Source organism: Furipterus horrens, unplaced genomic scaffold (genome assembly GCF_987537825.1).
Source record: "Furipterus horrens unplaced genomic scaffold, mFurHor1.1.pri manual_scaffold_4, whole genome shotgun sequence".
NCBI lineage: Eukaryota > Metazoa > Chordata > Mammalia > Chiroptera > Furipteridae > Furipterus > Furipterus horrens.
Window position 1 is genome coordinate 140,743,106 of NW_028327174.1, and position 17,552 is coordinate 140,760,657.

The following is a 17,552-nucleotide window of genomic DNA, read 5'->3' on the forward strand; positions in this document are numbered from 1 at the left end:
TATTTATGAGTAAAGTTGAAAACTAGTGACATTTGTCATAGTAACATTTGTCAGGGGGAGGGTTTCTTTCTTTGAATTTTTTATCAGTTCTTAGCTAAAAAAGTTCTATGAAACTTGTTTAAGGTGATCTATTTTAGCATCATCAGATTTCTTTTTGAATTAAATTTGGGGCTAAAATCAGTTAATTGCTGTTAATACCAGAAATTACAATTAGGAATCTAATTCAGCCACCTCTATTCTTAGGAATTAGTCTGTCCTAGAGCTTTCCTAAGTGGAAGTCACAGATGAGTCTTATTTTACTTTCCAAATGTTACAATGAGAAATTAGCAGTTTTCATCTTTTTCATGAATAGGCCTCTGCTTTATTTAAATGAAATCTGGAGAATTAATTATAAGTATCTGCCATATTTCATGAAGACTGAGGCTTTTTCTGTTAAATTTCTAGGTACAGGAGAGGTGAACCTCGTGGAAGCAGAGAGTCTCCTTGCACCCTTCCTCCAGCAGTTTCCAGATGTACGCCTAGAATTTCAAGTGTATGTTTCCACCATAATCAATCAGCCAGGGTTGACTGTTGACCAGTCTGTTTTCTTCCTTTCTTCACAGGGCTCACTCATGTTGTTTTATCATGCCCGAATAGAGCTGCTGAAAGGGAACGTAGAGAAGGTAATTTATTGGGGGAGTCATTTGGGGAGCTGTCTGTATGGTAAAGTTGCATCACATACCCATTCAACATAAGTAAATTTCACTCTATGCACTCGACAGAAACAAAGAAAAAAATCTGTAATTAGAAAGCCAAAATTAAATTTTATATGTTTATTATATGTAGTAGATTACTGGTTATAGTCTACATTTACACATAAAGTATATGAAACAAGTCACAGAAGAGTATACAAAATACAGGTGGACCATTTAACGGATTTTTCAAAAAGATTTGACTATTATCCATTTCCATATTATATACTGACTTTGGAATCTAGCTCTGCATAAGATAAACTTCACTGTACTACCTGTGTGTTCCTTGTCAAAGGAAGCTGTCCACTCATTCCCTTAAGAAGATGGTGAGAAACCTTTTATATAAAATATTCTCAAAAACAATTTTCTTCTCTACAAATGGGGCCAAACATGTACTTTTCTTTGACTGATTTATTTTTTCTACTTACAATACACTTTGGATTTCTGTTCAGGTTAGTATATCTAAATTTCACTCATTCTTTTTGATGGCTGGGTTCCATTACATGGGCTGGATATACTGTACTTATTAAAGCCATCCACTATTGACAGGAATTTGGCAACTATAAACAGTGCTGTCATAAAATGATTATGTGTATATTTCTGTGCATGATGTGTGTGCATGTGTGTATGACATTCTGATCATTAGAATTTTTAAGTCAAAGATGTTTGCAAAGATTGCTCTCCTAAATTAAGACTATTCCACTTAAACTCTTATAAAAATTTAAGAATACTTGTTTCCAGTGCTCTTTGCCCTCTCTGGACATTATCTGTTTTATTTTTGCCACTGTCTTGGCTGAAATTAAAAATAGGTTAATAACGTAATTTTTAAGTTTATATTTTTCAGTTTACAAATTTCTTCATATGTATATTGGTTACTTGTGTATCTTTCTAATTTGCCTATTTATCTTTGACAATTTTCCATTGAGTTTTTGTTTTTTTCTAGAAGATTTGATAATATTGTTGTATGATAATGGTTAATCCTTTACCAGTTATGTAGGTGGTGATATCTCCTCCCAGTCTGTTTATTGCCTTTAACTTTGTTTAAGGTATATTTTATCCTCTGAAACTTCTGACATTTATCACCAGTCTTTTCTTAAAGGAGTTCTGCATTTTATCTCTTACTTCTACATTTTATAACATCTCTATTCCCACATTACTAAGTTTCATGACTCCCTCATAAAGTTAAACAAAGGGGCAGAAATTAACTATCATTGCATGTAAGGAAAGGAACATAGCTTCATATTGAGTGATTTAATGAGTGATGATTTTGTTCTTTTTGTACGAAGTGTTTTATGTATTTTTTCCATTAGGTTATTTTCTCCTTGTGTAATATCTGGATGATCAGCTTTATGTAATTGACTTATAGGCACAAGAGGCATTTCGAAAATGCATTTCAGTACAAGAAGAATGGAAACAGTTTCACCATCTCTGTTATTGGGAGCTGATGTGGATTAATGTATACCAACAAAACTGGATGAAGGCCTATTACTATTCAGACCTGCTTTGCAAAGAGAGTAAATGGTCCAAGGTACAGTGCAGTGCTTTTGTTAATGTCATCTATTTACTAATAAGTATACGGGACTTATTAGAAGTGTTTGTTTAGTAGTATGATATCAACTTGATTTTCTCAACTTAGAGATCTGTCAAAGGAGGAGATGTACATTTAGTACCTAACTATTGTCCTCAGCACTGCATATTTTAAAAGCCATCCTAAGAGTCCTTTCTACGGAGGCTTTACCTCTGAAGATGAACTGCACTTATATTTAAAAGTTACTAAATATCAACAGCTTTGATAATTTTGTGTAGACTTTCCAATGCTGTGATGACAAAGGTTTTTCTAATAATTAACATTGATTCTGGTCCACTTGCGAAAAGTTGGGAGGGGCAAGATAATGGCCTTTTGTTCATTGTGTCCATTTTCTCACCCATGAACACTCGGTGGTATAATAAGAAAATGGTCAGAATCAAGTAAAAACTGTTAATCTCATACGTAACAGGCAATATAAGACTTAATTTTATTTCTTTGATGCCTCTTAAATAATATATCTGGAAGATTTGTAGGTCATTCCTGATTGCAAGGTAGAAATGTCACGTACCTAGACATCTTCTATAACTAGATGCTTTCTTTCTCTTCCTCAAGGCAACATATGTGTTCTTGAAAGCTGCAATTTTGAGTATGCTTCCAGAGGAGGATGTAGTAGCAACTAAGGAGAATGTGGTAACTTTATTCAGGTAAGCAGTACAAGTAAGTATTTCTGTAACCAAGACCTTGAATATATAGAAGAGCACATAGACACATCTTATTTCTTTTTTCCTTAGTACTCTCCCATGTATCATCTCCTTCATATTTCTTTATCTACTTATCTGATACAAGAACTCTCAAAAAATACGTTTAGCTAACAGTAAAAATATCATCCTTTTAGCAGGATTTTGCAGATATGCTGGTATGATTGGGAATTTTGAGAACATGCTTTTTTTTTGTTTGTTTGTTATTATGGCTTTGCTACTGCATTTTGAATAGTTCCCTAAAATGATATTGTTAGCAAAAGATTTTTACTATTGTTGTGAATCAAAGGTATTCTGCAATCACAGAAACTTAAGAAACACAGTATAACATATGCTTAGTTTTCATTAGTGTGTCAAAGATTCTGAGCATCTCTTCTATGAAGTAATCTGTTTAACTTCATTTAGACCAGTATCCCTCCCTCCCTGCATCCATCCATCCACGACCTTTTTGTTGAGCATGTACTATGGGAAGAGTACTGTGTTAGGTGCTGAATAAATAGACGTGGCTTCTGTCCTCATAGAGTTGTTTATCATCGTGTAGTGGAACTAGACATAGTGAAATAATCACAAAAATAATTGCAAAATTACAATACATGACTGATTTTTTCCCTCATACTTCTCTCATCATTCCTTAGTATCTTTGTAGACCCTTCCTACTTTAACCAGCTATTAAACGTTGATGCTTTTTATTTCAAAGATCAGAGCCTCCACATTAGAAAATCTCATCCCAGCCAAATTTATCTCTAGTTTAGACGTCATGATTGAGCACCAAAACCCTGTATCTACCTTCCATTTGCCATGATGTAGGGAGCCGGGTTTTCTGTTGAGAGTGAAAGAGAAGGGAATAGACTGAAGGTCTGAGGAGGATGGAGAATGTTTGAAATCATTGTTACAGAGCAGGACAGTGAAGTGGTGAGAAGCATGGCAGGGGGAATGACAGGTGGCAGTGCAAGGGCCCACTTGAAGTTGGTTCTAATGAATTTATAGTTATAATGATCTGCTCTCAGGTAGGCACAGGGAGGATGGACAGTGAGCTTCATTCAGGGTTGGGTTTTTGACAGATTAGTGCAGCAATGAGGCAGTGGACAAGGGAGTTAAGGACAGAGACCAGAAGGAATAAAAGACAGGGCGATCCAAGCAGCAATATGAAGAGGCTGGGAGAACAAAAGAGACTGCTGGGTTGAAGGAAACTTGAGGGGCAGATGGACTGAAGTCTTATTAGATGGCCAAGTTAGAATGAGGAGAATGATGTTAAAAGGATGGTATGCTTGAATTTATGCTTGGAGAGAGAAGAGTTAACAGGTGATGAGGTGGTCTATGATAAGACTATTAGGGTGGGCAGCTGTGGAAGTAAGCAGATGACCGCTGGAGATGACAGTTACGGAATGGAGAAACCCCACGGTATTCTTCAAACATAATTGATGACAAAACTATTTAAATGGAATATAATCTTCTGTGATCACGTTATGAGAATAAGGTCTTAGGGGAACTCTCAGACTTATCAGAACAAATTTGAAGGTATGACCAGAACCATTTTTTCGTCTCCTTTTTAAAATCTCTTTGTAAAAACAGGACCGTGTTTGCTAACTATAGAATCAACATCGGTAGAAGCCATGGTATGATAAATGCTACCTCTTACTGGTCAGGTGCCTGTTCTCATTTCACACAAACAACTAACGCCATGGAATGGAATATTGAGTTACATTGAAATCTTTTACATCGCCTTCTGTTTTCTCCACTTCAGAATATGTATATTTTCTGTATCAAAACAACTTCTGTGACATATGTAAGCAATCTTATTTTCAGGAGAAAGCCCAAGATCTGCTGTGTGTTAGCAGTTAATTTGTTGAGACAATGATAAGAAAGTCCCCAGATGAATGCTTTCTTCAAACACACTCTGTGATCATTAAATCAAGAGGTTTTGTGTCCAATGCATGCTTCTGACCCCTTCTTTCACCCTTAATTTCCGTTGCCTTTTCCACTGAGGTTAATGAACATCAAATTGTGGGCATTCTAGTTAAAATTCATATCCCCAATTTTGCCCAGAAATAACCTAGCACAATCTTGTCCTCGTATTTTTGGAATATTTTTTTCTCTTGTTTTATGTTTTTATTTTAGTGAATTCTTTCTCGGCAATGTGTTTGATGCATTTACAAATTTATGTACTATGAGAAAGCACTCTAGGAATATGTCTCCCCATCTACTCTCATTTTTATGTGCTTGTGTGTTTCATAATTGTAATTCCTTAGGATTTTGAAAGTTTGAAAACATGGTGTCTGTCCTTAGCTGATTATTTGCAAAATCACCTATACTTAGGAAATATTTTCTCAAATTATACATTAACTGACAGTTATCCTTTGAGCCACACTATTTTATCCATCTGTGTCATACTTGCAAATAGGAATAGTAAATGTTCCAGTATACTCTCTTACCTCTCTCTGACTATTCCTGCTTACTTATGGAAATTGCCAATTTCATATCTAGTTTTCCTCTTCTGTGTTTGATAGATCAAGACATTTGCTAAATTAAGTGGAAGGAAATATGTGTCAATCAGTAGTGTTCAAACTTGAGCATGCATCAGAATCACCTGGCAGGCTCATGAAAATCCAGATTGCTGGGCACAGCCCTAGGAGCAGCTGACTCGTTGGGTTTGGGGGGAGCCCGAACATTTGCATTTGGAACAGGTGTTCAGGTGATGCTGATGCTGCTGGTCTGGGGAACACAGTGTGAACACCACAGGGGTAAATAGTGTCTGTATTCTAATGGTCTTTTGCTGGGGCTGGGGCTCCTCACAGACAGGTGGATAGCTTGAAGCAGAGAATTGCTGGGAAATCGATTCCTACTGAGAAGTTTGCTGTGAGGAAGGCTCGACGTTACTCCCCCTCGTTGCCTGCACCCGTGAAGCTTGTTTTGCCTGCCCTGGTATCTGCCTTTATTTTATTTACTGTTTGTGTCCTAGAAGTAAATTGTCTATTCATGGCAGCAGGGAGCACACCTAACTTTCCTTGTGACATTTTGCTCCATTAAAAACCATTGTAAGTGTGTCTGTAAGGTGGACTTCATAAATAATTAATAATTAAATAATAACTATTACAGCTAATGTTTTTTGATTAGTTGGTATGTTCAACACTGTGATAAGGACTATTTAAAAGTATATTATTTAATTCTCACAGTAACTCTATGAGGGTAGTTTCTCTTTGTGGCCCCATTTTACAAATAAGGAAATTCAGGCAGAATGAAGTGAATTGACCTAATTGAAATTGAGTTGAATTATAAAGCAAGCCACATATGTAATTTTATCTTTTCTAAGAAACTACATTAAAAATGAAAAGGTAAAAGATTAAAAAGGATCAGGAAACATGAAAATGATTGAAAGGATGTATTTTGTTTAATCCAGTATATTCAGAATGTTGTTGTTTGAACATATAATCAGCAAAAATTTAATGAGATATTTTGCATTCTTTTATATTGTACTAATTCTTTAAAATATGGTATGTATACTTAGAGCCCATCTCAGTTCGGACAAATCACATTTCCAGGGCCCAAGAGCCCTGAGTGTCTGGTGGCTGCTGTATCTGACAGTGCACTGCTGGATCTCATATTCTTAATTGTTAACTATGTAGGGTAGACTTCATAAAAACCATAATTTCAACTTAAATTTTCTTTTCGTTGTTTTTCTATTACAGTTGTCCCATTTTTTCCCCCATTACTTCCCTCTATTCCACCCATCCCCTCTCCGACAGTCAGTCCTACCCTGTTGTCCATGTCCATGGGTCATTCATACTAGTTCCTTGTCAACTTAAATTTTCTAAATGAGGACTTCTTGAAAAAGTTCTGAATATGTCAAATTCCTGTGGCTCGTTGGGGCTTTGGATTTGCATTGGTAGTCAGATAGCACAAGATAGCTGTTTATTGCCAGCTGACCTTTGCGCCCTCTGCTGGGGTTTCCTGATTTTAAAAACATTTTAATTTTTTTGTATTTCAGAGTTTATTTAGTTATTCCCCTTTGAAAGTTACTTAGCTTTTTCCAGTTTTCAATATTACAAACATGCTGCAATGCATATTCTTTTCCATTCTTCTTTTTGTACATGGGCATATAATTCTCTGGGAAAGCTTTCTAGAAATGAAACTCCTGGTCATAGGGTATACACAGTTACTACTTTGACACTGCCAAATCGCCCTCGAAAAAGACTGAACCAATTCAAATTTCTACCAACAGTGTTTTACTGTTGTAATTTGCATTTCCCTGTCGGTGCCCTTGAACATCTTTATATATGCTTACTCATTTTTCTTTCTTCTTTTGTGAATTGTTCCGATACTTCCCTGATTTTCCACTGGGTTGTTTATTGTTTGATCATTGAATTATAGGGGCTATTTATGTGTGCCGTGAGAAGGAAAACTGTAGCCCTTGCCAGGTGACAGGAAGCGGCCTTCCTCTAATACCCAGGCGCACGTGGTCCCTGCAGCAGATGAACAAGCTCAGGGGATGCCACCACCAGAACTGGCTATTCTATGCCTGTGTTTGACAAAATATGACCACTCTAATTATGTCTGAGCAGAGAGAAAAATAAGAAAATCACAAAAACGACCCAATATCCCTCTTTCCCAGCTAATGTGGGAGCCAGCTGCTGTTTTACCAATTAGAGCTTTTAGCTCCATTCCTGATGCATTTCTGTCACTGATTTGTGCTTGGAAATTTTTTCTTTCTGTGTCACAGAACTTCCCTGAAAATCATCTAGAGCACCATAGTCTTCTCTCTGCCCTAGAATTTTGATGCCAATTATATCCTGCTTTGATTATTAAGGGTCTTAAGGAAGGTGAACTCACTGTACTTATTTCTCTAGATTTAAAGGTGTACGATTGGCTTGAATTGTGATAACTAGGAATTTTATCGAAATCGCATTTTTCATAAAATCTCAGATATTAATTTGCCACCTTCTGATAAAATATCAGTAAAAACAAAATTTAGAGAAGATCATCATTAATTAAAATGAATATTCCATTAGTTATTGAATTGAGTTGTTATGCTGTTAGCAACAAGAAATTGTTAGATATAAAATAAAAAGCTAGAGTGTGATAATTGTAGTAGCTTTCAGTGCCATAAAGTAAAGATGCCTTTTTGTCCCTCTACTCAAATGCATTTTCCTCATTTCCACTGCTTCCCTTTAAGAGGTTGTTCAAATATCTTTATTATGTTTTAAATTTTATTTATTTCTAAAAAGTAATTATTTCTAATTTCTCTGCTTATTTCGTGCCCTTAAAAATATGAACTACACTACCAGGAAGATTAGAAAAATATTTTCAAGCAAAAGCATACTTGGTTTTGGTCCAAAAAAATTTTCATCTGTTAGCCTGTTAAAAGTAATTTGCAATGATAAGTCATTAGTTTACATTTTCAGGGGCTGTCATTTGCCATATGGCCTTCAAATGAGTATATTTTCTGCATATTGGATTGCATTACTGGCCCGTCACATGTTTTAGTGGTATAAAAGAACCTGAGCCCAGTAAAATATTTCCTGTATTCATTTTTAGTGATGTCCTTGGGAACAATTTATGTAAATATTGGCAGATATTTTAAAATGTTTTCCCTTTACTTAAACATAACAATAATTATTTATATTAAATAGAATTGTTCATGGTATCAGTTTAAAATGTTATATTTATTTCTGTATCTAATCGATTATCTTCCAGAAGGATTGACTACTAGCAGATGCTTAATAAATATTTGTTAGACGAATGAATAAATCAACTTTTCAGTAAAAACATACTATAGTATATATATTGAATAACTTTACAATATAAGAGGCAAAAGGCATATAATAAAATGAGCAAGGGGACAATTATATCACTAACCTCCAAGTGAGATCCCTAGCAATCAAAGCAAATACACATTTGTAGTTTTGTTGTCATAAAGGACATGGAATAACCTCACATAATTGCAAATGGTTTTTCATTCTTTCTCATTAGGAAATGATGTATGCCTGGAATGGTTTTCCAATAGTGAGCAAAAGAGAAGACCTTTCTGAAAATCTGTTGTTGACTATTGAAAAGGCTGAGGCAACTTTACAAAATGAAAGTAAGTATTGAAAGTAAAAGCCTGGAAATCTTTACTATTAGCACTCTCCTGTTCTGTCCCCGTGCACATCTACCTGTGTTAGTTTGCGTGCACCACGAGGCCAAAAGAGCTTGGGCTGCAGGTGTCTGGGTGATGGCAATCACGATGAAGGGAGGAATAACACATGCTGCAAACATGGATGAGTCTTTGGTCGTTAGGCTAAGTGAAAGAAGCCAGTTGCAAAAGACTACATGTTATATGATTCATTTATATGAAATATTGACAATAGGTAAGTCTGTAAGACAGAAATTAGATTAGTGGTGGGGTGGGGTGATAGTTAAAGTACATGGCATTTCTTTTGGGGTTGATGAAAACGTTCTAAGATGGATTGTAATAATGGTTGTATAACTAATATACTCAGTGTGTTATATACTTTAAATGGTGGAATTGTATGGCATGAGAATTATATGTTAATAAATCTGTTACCCAAAAAAGAAAAAAAGTAGTTGAAGGGAAGGAGGCAGTAAAGTTTTAGAGTAGCACAAGGAAAGTGTGCATTTCTGATTTTAGCTCGTGCCTCTTTCCCTGCCTCTGTCTGCTCTCAAATGACTACATGTTTTTGCAGATACAGAGAACTGTGTTCAAGTTGAAATCTTACCACAATTTACTTTTCTTACTCATTACTTTTGGTTGTACCAGAGTCCCCTCTCCAGTTCACTTGGAGGCTTTTCTGGAAGCACCTGGCTTATTAGTAGAAGGCAGATCAGGAGATCTGTACTTAAAGTCCCAGCCCTGGAGTTGCAAGACTCTGGGAAAGGTACCTCATCACTCCGAGCCTCAGGTTTCTTTTAAAATGGTAGTGGTGTTGGGCCAGATAATATCCAAGTGTTCTTGTTCTGGCATATTGTAATTCTCTGTCTTAAATGGAAGCTTTCTCTTTCGATGAACCAGGTCGTAAATGTTAACTCCAAATCATTTAGATAATGTGCCAAGATAATGCTCTTATCCTCTGGAATGTTCTAACCACGGAAGTAAAATAAAAACCTCTGTGGTGATAAACATGGTAAAGGACATAAAAATTCAGGAAGAGTCAGGGGAAGTAATAACATTCATTCATTTCTCTTAACTGGAAAAAGATGGGCAGTGAAGGAGCTTTGGCTGCGTACTCAGTTACTGTCCCCTTTGGATCACAGTAGTGGCTGTGGTCCCAGGGGTGAGGGCCTCATTTGGATCATTTTTGTAGTTGAAGCTGCAGTATGAGGCTGAAATGTTGAATGAGATTTCTCTTTACAATTAAAAAAATTGAACACATAATTACAGTTGATAGAAGTGAAAAAGATCGTCCATATTTTTGCTACAACACAATTATTTTACAATTTTCGTGCATTCCATCCTAGCCTTAGTTTTATAGTTATAATCATCATGTACCTGGACATACAATAGCCTAGTTGTTTCCCATTTAATACATCATAAACTTCTTTTTTAAAGTTGAGGGATAATTGACATAGTAGTTTTAGGTGTACAACATAATAATTTGATATTTGTATACATTGCAAGATGATCACCACAGTAAGTCTAGTTAACACCTGTTACATACATAGTTACAAAATTTTTTTCTTTTGATAAGAACCTTTAAGATTTACTCTTTTAGCAACTTTTAAATATGCGATGCAGTCATATTAACTATAGTCGACATGCTGTACATCACATCCCCATGACTTATTTTATTAAAATGCATTTTAAAATAGATGTTATGTATTTTTAGAGAGGAGGGAAAGAAAGGAGAAAGAGAGGGAGGGAAACATTGATATGAGAGAGAAATGTCCATCAGTTGCCTCTCACACATGTCCTGATCTGGGATCGAACTCACAACCCAGGCATGTGCCCTGAGTGGGACTCAAACTAGTGACCTTTCATGTTGTGGAAGATGACGCCCAACTGAGTCACACCAGTGGGGGCATGACTTATTTATTTTATAACTGGAAGTTTGTACCTTTCATTTCCTTCATCCATTTTGCTCATCCCTACCCCTGGCAACCACCAGTCTGTTCTCTGTACCTAATGAGCATGTTTTTTTTTTTTTTCTTTATTCCACATTATAAGTGAGATCATGCAGTATTAGTCTTTATCTGATTTATTTCACTTAGCGTAGTGCCCTCAAGGTCCATCTGTGTTGTTGCAAATAGCAATATTTAATTATTTTTTTACGGCTGAATAATATTCCATTGTGTGTGTGTGTCACATTTTCTTGATTGGTTTATCCATTGATAAGTACAGGTTATTTCCATATCTTTGCTTTTGTAAATAATGATGCAATGAACATGGGGTCATATATCTAGGATTTAGTGTTTTCATTTTCATATGGTAGTTCTATTTTTACCATAAACTTTTAAATTGTTGCTAAATATCCCTTACGATAGTTTCAAAAGCTTCATAGCTCTCCATGGAGCTAATGTATTATAACCTAATCAATTCTTTCAGTATTGTTGAGCATTTAGGCTGCTTTCCATATTTAAAATAACTCTAGCTTTAGATTCCTATCAATCAGGAGAAGAGACATGAAACAATGAAAGCTGAATCAGTGGGCTTGTCTGCTAACAAGGTCAAGGTTTCAGGCCGGATAGTTAAAGAATCCAAAAGAACAAAGAACGATGGTGTTCTGAGGCCACAGACCCTCCCCCACAATTAGCCATTTGGCAAATACACACTGGTCACAGGGTGACCAGGTGAGTGGAATATTCTACTCCACTCTTGAGAAATGGTCACATGCAATGCTCATCTGTTGGTGGCGGGTGAGTCAAATAGTCTCCCTTTATTTGTGGTTTTGCTTTCTGCAGTTTGTTACCTGTGGTCAACTGCGGCTCAAAAATATTAAATAGAAAATTCTAGAAATAAAGAATTCAAAGGTTTTATGTTGTTCATCATTCTGAGTAGCCTGATGAGCTCTCGCTCTGTCCTGGTCCATCCCACCCAGGCATGAATTATTCCTTTGTCCAGTACACCCACCTCACTTCATGGCATCACACAGGCACTGTATCATCTTGCGTCATCACAAGGATGGGGTGAGTACAGCACAATAAGATGTTTAGAGAGAGAGAGACCAAATTCACATAACTTTTACAACAATATATTATAATAATGGTTCTATTTATTAGTTAGTTATGCATCTCTCACTGTGCCTGATTTATAAATTAAATTATGTCATAGAAATGTACATATAGGAAAATTTCAGGCATCCACTGGGGGTTTTGGACTGTATCCCCTGCAGATAAGGGGGGACTACTATAATGTCACCTTCCCATATTAAAGGCAGCATTTTTATAAAAGAACCATGGTTCCCTTTTTCTTCTTTTTTCCTTCCCCTTTTACAAAACAGTTATAATACTTCAGCTCCTAATGAGCTGGAGCTTAGGTAGAGAAGCCAAAATGTAGAAGTATTCACCTTCACAGACTGATAATTCCCTTTGATTTCTGGGCACCAGGGAAACAAGTGGATAAGAAGTCTCGAGAAACCGGGATGAAAAAAAGGAGTCAAAAGTTTTTACTATTTTACAGACATCCAAGAAGTGTATGTATACGTATTGACCACAGACTCACTATATGGACATTTCAGACTTTTTTGTCTGTTGTTCTAGAAGTTCCATCACTGATATATTTTCTATATAGTTTTTATTAGCATTGAATTGTGATAAGCTTCCCTACTATTCTAAAATAATTTAAAAAATTTTTTGTAGTAAAATGTACATAAAATTTACCATGTTAACCATTTTTATTATACCAGTGTTAAATGTTTACATTGTTGTGTAAACAGTCTCCAAAACGTTTTTATACCCATTATACAATAACTCCCCATTTCTCCTACCCCTAGCCCCTGTCAATCACTATTTTACTTTTTGTTATTATGAATTTGACTACTCTAGAGTTTTCATATAAGTGGCTTATTTCACTTAGCATAGTGTCCTCAAGGTACATCCGTGTTGTACCATGTCAGAATTTCCTTCTTTTTAAATGCTGCATTATATACCATTAAATATGTATACCACATTTTGTTTGTCCATTTACCCATGGATACACATTTGGATTACTCCCCCGTTTGCCTGTTGTGAATAATGCTTCTATGAATATGGGTATGTAGGCATTTTTTGAGATCCTGCTTTCAATTCTTTTAGATATATGCCCAGATGTGCAATTACTGGGCCATATGGCCTTTCTATTTTTAATTTTTTGAGGAACTAACATACTGTTTTCTAGAGTGGATGCAACATTTTTCATTCCCACTAACAGTGCGCAAGTGTTCTAGTTTCTCTACATCTTTGCCAACACTTCTTATTTTCTGTTTCGTTTTCATTTTGGTAGTAGTCGTCCTAATGGGTGCAAGGTGATCTTTACAGTTTTTCATGTGAAATAATTTCAGAAAGAAAAAATATTTTGTTTTGAGTGAAAAATAAACAAAGTCACATCATTCTGAATTTAAATGGAAGTTCACCTTAAAATGAGTTTTCACAAAATGCACTTTTGTAAAATCCGTTTGGGCTTTTGAGCAATTTATTAGTATTTATTTTTGTTCAACTAATTTGACCACCTTTCATTAACCTGCTCATTGAACACTTAGATTTCTCTGTTAGATGTAGAATTATGATAGGCAGAGAAAGCGTTTGTTCCTGCTATTAAGGGAATTATTTATGAATAATTCCCACATTCACCAACTAAATGGAAAAATGAATATTTTTTAAATAAGTGAATATGTGAAAACTGGGAAGTAAAGGAAGATCTCTTTTTATTAAGTGAAAATATTTGTAGTATATTCTTTCTCCCTGAAAAATAGGCCAGCTTGCTTCTTTTTTTTTTCTTTTTTTTTTTTTTTTCTACAAAGGAAAGGGTTTGGGTTTAGTAGAATAAATTCTGGTATTTGAATGCCCATCCTTTTAGTGCAGACTAATATGTGCCACCAGAATGGGACCTTTGGATATTAAGAAGTCCTGAAGGTCCATTGGGTTTCCTCTGTTTGAGTAGGACCTTCTCCCCCCCACCCCTCAGTTTATTTTGCCCCTACTTTGGCTGGGGGAAAAATTAAAGGAGTAAAATATGTATCAGACAATGCATGTAAAATGCAATAGAGGTTTAGAAAACCAAGACACTGTCTTCATCCATTCCCTCCTCTCTTAATGACATATTGAGATGGTAGGCATTAGAGATATTTAAGCAGGGCCGGGGTAAACTCAGACAGATACACCATGCTTCGTAAAATTCCGTCTTTGTATGTCTTCTCCTGGGTAAACAATTTGATTTCTTTTCTGAAGATCCCCTTTGCCAGATGTTACGTGTGAAACTTATGATGATGATCTCTTCTAGGTCCATTGTTTTATGCAGGAAGATTACCTAACACATACATACTTTCCCCCTCCCCCCACAACTGTTATGACCTTTGAGTAACTAGGTTTCTGTTCTTCAGAATGAGAGGAAGGCATCCTAACTTGGAAACTGGAATTAAGTGGTAAACCTGAAGTTACCTCATCTTCCTCACCCCCTTATCATTAGGAATTTAATGTATTTTTGCTTCTACCTTTGACATATGTCTTTTAAAGTAAAAAATGGTAAAGTGTACAATTGACGTTCTATTCTGACAGTGCCGTAGTTCTGAGAGGCTTGACATGGATACCAAGGAAGAAACAGTGTTTGAAGAGAGAAAAATACTTGGTGTAATATGACTGGAGTCAGTATTTGCTATTAATTCCATTAGCGTTTCATTTGAAATCCAGCTAAATTCCAACATGTAGCTAGGAGTTAGTACATTAGCTCTTTTTTACTATTTGTTATGGTTAATTTGCTTGGTGAAATTGTATAGCAAACATAATCAGAGTTACATAAATGGAAAGTGCTATTTATTTTATGCTTTTCACTTTCTAAATCTATTTCAATATTTTTCTTTGGTGCATTTCAACTAGCTTCTAAAATGTTCAATATAGATACTTTTGTAGTGTGGGCCTCAAACTTCTTTTTCTTCCACCTACCCTCTGTTTTATTATTAAGTGCTGATCTTTTGTGATGAAAATATGCTTTGGCAGCATCATCATTTTCTTGGAATATAAAATGTAAACTTGAAATGTCCATCCATGGAATCACCCACGAGCTGGAGAATCAGGATAAACATTCACATTTAAGTGAAAATAATCTGATAAATAGTGCTCGATAGTCTGAAGGACTGATGGTTTTGCTTTCTAAGGTTTTTGGAGGAATGTTGGTATTTTTTGATCTGTTTTCTATATTCCTAACTCATGATCTAAATAAAAGCTGAGTGTGGCTTTACTAGTACTTAAGCTTTGCATGGTGTTATGTCTGCTCTTCTCAGCAAAATCATGGTTCATTGAGTTCTAGAGTTTTGTGATAACACAGGCCATCAAAGAATCCTACACAGAACTCAGTAAAATGCACAAAAATATTACTAAAGACTAGCATCTAGCATGGACCCTAAGGGTTTGATTCTAGGCCTGCAAAGATATTGCTTCTTGAATGCATATTTCAATGAGCATCCGTGATTGGAAGCATAAATAGATTGTTCTCTTTTGGTAGAAAAAATGGTCCTTAAGTAATAAATAGGAAAGGTAATGTGGTATTGATATGTGTGATTTTCTTGGTGAATGACCTATTAGAGCAGGAAGTGAGAGGTGACTATCAGCTGTTTTCGGCACCTAGAAATAAAGTGACTGTCTTCTAGCTGCTTGTGTAGCATCATTAACCTCCCATAGACAAGCAGTTTACTAAACCACCAGCATGTGTTAACGGTGATTTCTGAGCTTTGTTCGGAAAGCAGGAGGATTTCAATATGAGGGACTCCCAGGGCTTCATTAGTTTGGCTTATAGGACCTCCTGTCATCTGGGCCCCCACCACCCAGTGTTGTCATAGCCTGAAGTGTATAAATTATCAGTCTGTCTTGGAAAGACTTCCTAGTTGCACCTAACTTGCAAACCCCCCCAAATTCAGAAGTGGTTGATGTGAAATGGCTACCTTTATCACATAGATGTCACACATATTGTGGCTCCTTCTGTTCCATATTCCACAGCTTTGGGCTGTAGGAGGCAGAGAGTCATCTTCCACAGGGAAAAAGTGGTGAAAGGAAACCCTTTCCATTAGCCTCAAGCAGTTAGAAGTGTGCAAGGATCTGAGATACCTTGCGTATACTTCAGAACCATTTTATCTAATTGTATGATATAATTTCCCCCCAAAAGAACATAGCCTGGGAGAATTGATGTTATAAACATAATGATCTGGAGAGGGTATTCTGCTTCCTGAATTTTTAATGGGTAGAAGGCCATCTGCTTCTCCATATGGAAGTGCTATCCTCATCCACATGAAGCCAACACAATTAGAAGCCAGAACCACAGGAGGAGGCAGCCTTCTTGCTCCTCATGGCTTTACTTGGATAGAATTAATAAAGCTCTTACTTTACTTAAAGTTCAGATATTCTGCTGTTTTACTAAGGCCACATAGCTCAGAATATGAGTCCCTGAAAAAAATTTTAAGTGGACAGAATGAATCCTTAATAAAACAGTATACTAGGCTAATGTAGTAAGTTCAATATTCTATTAATTTAAAATAATTTTGTTGTATTTCATTTAGTGAGGCATAGCGAATGCTAAAAATGTTTTCCGTATTTTTAAATGATCCCTTTGAAACCTAATAACTATTATCAGTTCTTGTCTCTTCATTGGGTTTAAAAAAAGTGTTTTTGTTTTTGTGTGTGATTTTTGTTTGTTTTTGCTGTAAGACTTCAGCGATTACGCGGTAGATGATGAGTGCTTAGTGAAGCTGCTGAAAGGATGCTGCTTGAAGAACTTACAGCGGCCCTTGCAAGCGGAATTGTGTTTTAATCACGTTATCCAGAGGTAAGAAACAAGCAGGGAAACTAACCTGAGTGCAGACTCTGGCTTCTGGGGAATGACTGTGAGGAGGGAATTTCTCTTGCTGCTACCCTTTTACTTGGTGTTGCCAGAAACAGAATCCAGTTGTGTTTTCTCTGCTCTTTGAGAACAAAATTATAATCTAAGTAGAACATGGCTTTATGCATTTCCACTTGATGTTTAAAGGTGACCCACAAAACTAAATTTATGACCAAGCTAACATGTGTCTAACTAAATTCTGGCAGCACCGCACTGGACCTCTGATGCTTTTTTGATTCGTGCATTTGTTTTTCCATTTTTTATCCCACAGATATTTGCGCACTCATTATGTGCCAGGGACTGTACTGTATCCTAGGGATTCAGAGTTGAGTTAAGAGACTTGCTATCATTGTGATAATAATATGGCAGAGAAGACAGACATGAGGTGAACACTACAAATACTTCTCATTTGGCAAAAGGCTTCTCTCCTGTATGTACATGAGTTTTCCCCCACTCCCCTAATTGCATTGATCGTGGTGTCCTGCTCCTTTACTAAACAGAGAGTTGAGTCAAGGTTCTGATGCCTGGCTTTCTACTCTATA

General features: G+C 36.1%; 1 protein-coding gene across 1 annotated transcript in view; it reads left to right on the forward strand.

Annotated features, from left to right (window-relative positions):
• TTC39B (tetratricopeptide repeat domain 39B) overlaps window positions 1-17,552 on the forward strand; it is a 130,104-nt gene that overhangs the window by 107,582 nt on the left and 4,970 nt on the right. Inside the window, exons 12-18 of the mRNA XM_090274091.1 lie at window positions 445-512; window positions 603-662; window positions 2,098-2,259; window positions 2,872-2,963; window positions 5,813-5,939; window positions 8,985-9,093; window positions 16,839-16,956. Of these exons, the coding sequence (XP_090130217.1) occupies window positions 445-512; window positions 603-662; window positions 2,098-2,259; window positions 2,872-2,963; window positions 5,813-5,939; window positions 8,985-9,093; window positions 16,839-16,956 (736 nt within the window). The remainder of the gene's footprint in view (window positions 1-444; window positions 513-602; window positions 663-2,097; window positions 2,260-2,871; window positions 2,964-5,812; window positions 5,940-8,984; window positions 9,094-16,838; window positions 16,957-17,552) is intronic.